The following is a 4,794-nucleotide window of genomic DNA, read 5'->3' as shown; positions in this document are numbered from 1 at the left end:
GTGTGAGCTGAGCCTGGGGGGGGCGGTGCTGAGGAGGAGGAGGAGGAGGAGGAGGAGGAGGGTGGGATGCGACTGCAGCAGCAACGTGGTCAAACAGCGACGATGTGTGGCTTGATGTGAGCATCTATATTCTGTATTATACACAACAGATGGACACAAATGCACCACCAGTGAACCTTAATCAATATAAGAAGGTAGTTAAAAATATGTATTGCTTTATTTGGCCACATGGGGGCAGCAGAAGGGTGCAGGAAATGCCCTGAGGACATCAGGTTCACAACTGTTAAATTACCATCAGCCTCATTAATAAAGGCACAATTTGTCCATATATATATATATATATATATATATATATATTATTAACATAGCTTATTATGGTCAGTACTCAGTATAATAAGTAAATAGTAAATAGGCCATTAAAGACATATTTATGACCTGTGCTCATGTGTGTAGCTGGAAATGTGTTCCCAAGGGGGGTTGAGTGGCGGTCGGACAGGAAGTGAGTTGAGTTTCAGATGGCCGCCATGGTATCCCGTCATGCTGTGAGATGGTTCAGAGCTGCAATAAAAAGGCTGTTGTTATGGCAATCAAGTCTGGTACATGTGTGGACATTACAGTAACATTACTGACACCAAGTGACCAGGTAAGAATACTACTACTACTGAATCCCTTATTTGTATTTTCATTAATTTAGCCACTTTTATGATTGAAAGTGCCTATTGTTGGGCAAAATACATAAAATTTGCTTAAAAATGCATTAATGCATAAAAATGCAATAAAAGTCCAGTCATCTTGGTCTTACCTTTTCAAGGCAAACCAGAAGTTGACACTGAAAGTCCTTCTCTCCAAGCAGGTCAGAGCTTTTCTTCCTGTAACTCACACACACTACTGACTTGCTTTAAAAAGTATCTTAAATGTTGCAAGCTTATAAATGTTTTATTATCTATACAGCAATTTTAAAACTTTCAGTATTTCCCAAAACAGGTCCTAAAAAAAGAGGGGTCATCCAATATTCCCGGTCATCTTATTCTGAAGTCAAGAAATGCATAAAAAACGGATGCCATTACAAACCTTGGGCCTGAACACGACAAATCAAAGCTGAAAGTCACAGACATAAATCTATGGAGCCTCATATCAATGTTCCACTCCCCAAAGACCAACCATACTGGCACAACACAATTACGCGTTGCACTCGCAAAGCCTTTTGTTCTCCGCCACGGCACCAAAGGAGGGTCGAGTGGAATGAGGCCCCCATCAAACATTAATACCAACCATGAATCCCCAACCAGCTCATTGGCATTCGTCAGCAAGCAGTGGTCTGCATGTTCAGGCCATCAGTCAACATGACAACCACAAAGGCTGCATCATAGAGTTCCTGTAAAACGTTGCACAAATACAAACAGGTTATGTATGATTAAATTACAATCCTTAAAACACACAAGCTAGAAATATCCAGCAGATTGTGTGCCTCTTTTGGAATGGTGCAAATATTTTTCTGCAATTTCTCCAAACATAGCTTTTGACACATTCTTGTGTTATCTCCTGCTAACATATATAACTAATGTGCCATGAAGGGGCTTTGAAGAGGCAATAGGCCTTGTTGCTTCCTACTCCTTTTCAGATTCCTTAACTGTATGCTTGAAATAACTCATTGCCAAAGGGTACGCGTTCACCAACTAAATATTTGTCCAGAGTATTGCCACACTAGGAGAATCATTCAATTGTTCAAAAATAGCAATATACTTATACTAAAATGTGTCTACAAATTCAAAGTCCTTCATGGGGGTGGACTATTTTTGAAGTAACTATCTTAAAGCCACATAGTACTTGAGTATGAATAATACATTAGAGCATCAAACCAGAAGCATCGCAGCAGGAGGCGGCTTCAGAGGAACCTGGCCCAAAGTGAACCTCTGTGCTTTGAACTGCCCAAGCTCATCCTGTGTCAGTTCGCTCTCGGAGGAGAACAGACCATCCGAGCCTGCCGATGCAGGTGGGGCGGAATGAGTCTGTCCAAATAAACTTCCCACAGCTGCCTCGGAACCGAAACCGCTTCCGAACGGCGCTTTGCTGTTGTTGTTTGCGGTGGTGGAGAAGCTGAAATTTGCAGCTGAGCCGAATCCTGAAGACGAAGCGGCGGGTTTGCCACTGGACGGGCCAGCGAAGGAGAATGAGGACGCTGAAGGGGTAGCAGAACCTGCAGACGAGGAGGAGCCGAACCCAGAGGGTGGCTGTGTCGTAGCTGGGATGGCACTGCCGAAAGTTGGGCAGGAAGCGGGGGCTGCTGAGGAACCAAATCCACCCGCTGGGGAGGCGAAACTGAAGTTACTTGCTTGGGCTGGTGGTTGTGCTCCAAACCCTAAAAAAGATAGGGCCCAAAAGTCAAAATCACAAAAAATAACATCTCCAGAACGTCTAAAGCAGAAGTGTCCAAAGCATGGCCTGTGGTTCATTTTTTTCATCACAGCTGACTTTCCAAAATATTCAGTGGAGGAAGAACAAACAAATTGAGAGTGGCATGTACATTTTGGAAAAAAAGAAAAAAATTCCCCCAGGATGAACACACACCCTGCAAAATTTGTGTAGGTTTTTAAATATGGAAAAAGCAGATAGCGAAAAGGATGAAATGACAATGCAGTTTCCCCCAAAAAAGACCCAATATACACCATTAAGTACAATTATTCCTCGTTTATCACAGTTGGTTTAAAACAGAGTGGGGAAGAAGGACAAAGAAGACAAAAATGTACCACTTCCACACGCAACGGGAGGAGGACTTCACTCTATCACGTCAAAATTGCCATGGCTGATTTCATGCAGTGTGACGGTAACCACGTCATGTCTCAATGATGGAACATTACTGACACCTACTGGCCAGAATAATACATATACCCTCATCTTTCACTATTTTGGACTAATAATACACCATAGTCAACCATGAGACAGCGAATGACATTTATGAATTATTTTTTTTTAAAGACCGCAATAGAGCCAGGGAGTGAGAATCGAACCACGATATTGCAAGGGATGACTGTAGACTTTATATAACGCACACACAGTACTCCTCGCTCCTCATGTTTGTCACTTTATCGATCACTCTGAATCAAACTTGTTGTTTTTTCAATATTGACGGTGGCTAACTCACAGTGAGTTACTCTCTGAACCTAAGTGGTTGAACAGTGAATTAACAGGATTAGGTTCATTACCTTTACTACCAAAATCTAAGGAAGAGGACACAAATCCAATTGGTGTTGAGCCAAAGCCACTTGACGATCTCTGAGGTGCTGGATTTCTCAGTTCTGCAAGCTGCAAATACATCAAATAATTAGTTACTTAGCATACAAAAGACCTTGTTCATAAGTAAATGTATTGACACTCAGTATGAGTGACTGTGTGTGCCTCACCAATGCCACACGAGTAGATTGATTCATTATCTTCAGCTCCTGGACTCTGCTTCTCCACTGAGTGAGCAACTGATTGACACCATTGAGCTAAGGACATGGACCAGGAGAAACATTAATAAACACTTTGCCCAATTCAAGACTGAAGTGGTGGAATACTACACTTACATAACTCTGCAGCTCTCCAGATGCTTTGGAGGAGTAATATTCAAGCCTCAGCTCTTCTGGAGATAGGTCAGTAAAACCTACAGTTGAGAAAATCACCAATAGTCACCATGTCAGCTGTCATAAAACTAAAACATGCGTTGTGTGCTTTTGATACTGACCGGATAATGGTGCCTTGAAACCACTATAACATGAAAAACCCCACTGGCCAGAGCTCTCCCAAACCTTCATGTCACTTTGAATGATCTCCCTGAGAAGCACAAGAACGTTGGTGTAATAAGGGATGACATCAGAGGGAGTGTTGTGCTTATCCTGCCATGACGTCACTGTGCCACGATTTTTAGTTGGCAACTCACAGTTTTTGTTCATCATCTTCTTCACCTGGTGCCGCTCCTCCTCCTCCTCCTCCCCTTTCATAGTCGTCGTGGTTGTTGAGAGTCGAAAATCTGTTTGAAGAAGCAAAGCTAAAGTCGGAGCTCTTCACGTCGCGTCCTCTCCCACCCCACTGATCATTCCCACGGGGGGACGCTTGCTGGCCGAAGCCTCCTTTTTGCTGAGAGGGATTCACCCAAACCTTGTTTCCAAACCCTGAAATCAACACAGAGACGGACACTGAATCACTTTCTCAAATCGATACAGACAGACGACCGCCTCACAGAGTATGGGTTCAAGGTTTCTTCCCAAGAGGGAGTTTTTCCTCACCTCTGTCGCCAAGTGCTTGCTTATGTGGGGTTCATGCAACTCCATCCAAATTATATTTTTTTCCACCAAAAATATAACAAACAGCACTACCGGCAGGCCTATGTTACAAACAGTTTGTACAAAATGTCTATATTTTTGAATGTATGAATTAACCTGCATATATATGGTGCCACATTTGAGGCTAAACATACTACTTTTACACTTTTACATTTGAACGTATATTTACCTCCACCACCTCCTCTGGACTGCTGCGGAGCCGAGGAGCGGTTGTAGCTGTTGTTGTATCCTCCACCACCACCACCTCCTCCTCTCGGGTGTTCATTCCAACATTTATCGCCATAACGACAACGCCCCTGGAGAAAAAAGTTACAAACCGGCATTTTCGGTAGGGATTGCTGCGTTTGTTTTTCGTTTATGGGAGGAAGCGTCGTAGAGTGATGACGTCAAACGCGGAAGTGAAGAAAAGAAAACCGCGAAATCAAGGTACACTTCCGGGGTCATGCGTTTTTCATTGACGACATTGCTGTTT

General features: G+C 43.1%; 1 protein-coding gene across 2 annotated transcripts; it reads right to left on the bottom strand.

Moving 5' to 3' along the window:
- Window positions 1-437: 437 nt before the first annotated feature.
- Window positions 438-4,729, bottom strand: nup42 (nucleoporin 42). Of its 2 annotated transcripts, XR_013627687.1 has the most exons (8): window positions 4,492-4,729; window positions 3,920-4,151; window positions 3,725-3,813; window positions 3,567-3,643; window positions 3,402-3,488; window positions 3,204-3,303; window positions 803-2,359; window positions 438-558 (listed from the first exon to the last, which is right to left on the bottom strand). XR_013627687.1 is itself a non-coding variant. In XM_058047807.2 (7 exons), the coding sequence occupies exons 1-7, from the start codon at window positions 4,643-4,645 to the stop codon at window positions 1,854-1,856; spliced, it is 1,245 nt and encodes a 414-aa protein (XP_057903790.2). In that variant the 5' UTR covers window positions 4,646-4,729; the 3' UTR covers window positions 737-1,853. The 2 variants fall into 2 exon arrangements, 1 of the variants encoding a protein (XP_057903790.2); XM_058047807.2 differs by lacking the exon at window positions 438-558 and having other exon boundaries at window positions 737-2,359.
- Window positions 4,730-4,794: the final 65 nt, after the last annotated feature.

Source organism: Doryrhamphus excisus, linkage group LG7, assembly GCF_037039965.1.
Source record: "Doryrhamphus excisus strain RoL-2023G ecotype Guam linkage group LG7, RoL_Dexc_Guam_v1.1, whole genome shotgun sequence".
NCBI lineage: Eukaryota > Metazoa > Chordata > Actinopteri > Syngnathiformes > Syngnathidae > Doryrhamphus > Doryrhamphus excisus.
Note: the sequence above shows the minus strand (reverse complement) of the source record. Positions and strands in the feature narration are given on the sequence as shown.

What these genes read in the sequence shown, in the direction of transcription:
- nup42 (XM_058047807.2), bottom strand. Translation starts at nt 4,645, where the DNA reads ATGCCGGTTTGTAACTTTTTTCTCCAGGGGCGTTGTCGTTATGGCGAT. An exon ending in TTTCAAGGCACCATTATCCG is followed by an intron (nt 3,644 to 3,724) that starts GTCAGTATCAAA and finishes TCTCAACTGTAG; the next exon opens with GTTTTACTGACCTATCTCCA. An exon ending in CTTAGATTTTGGTAGTAAAG is followed by an intron (nt 2,360 to 3,203) that starts GTAATGAACCTA and finishes TATCTTTTTTAG; the next exon opens with GGTTTGGAGCACAACCACCA.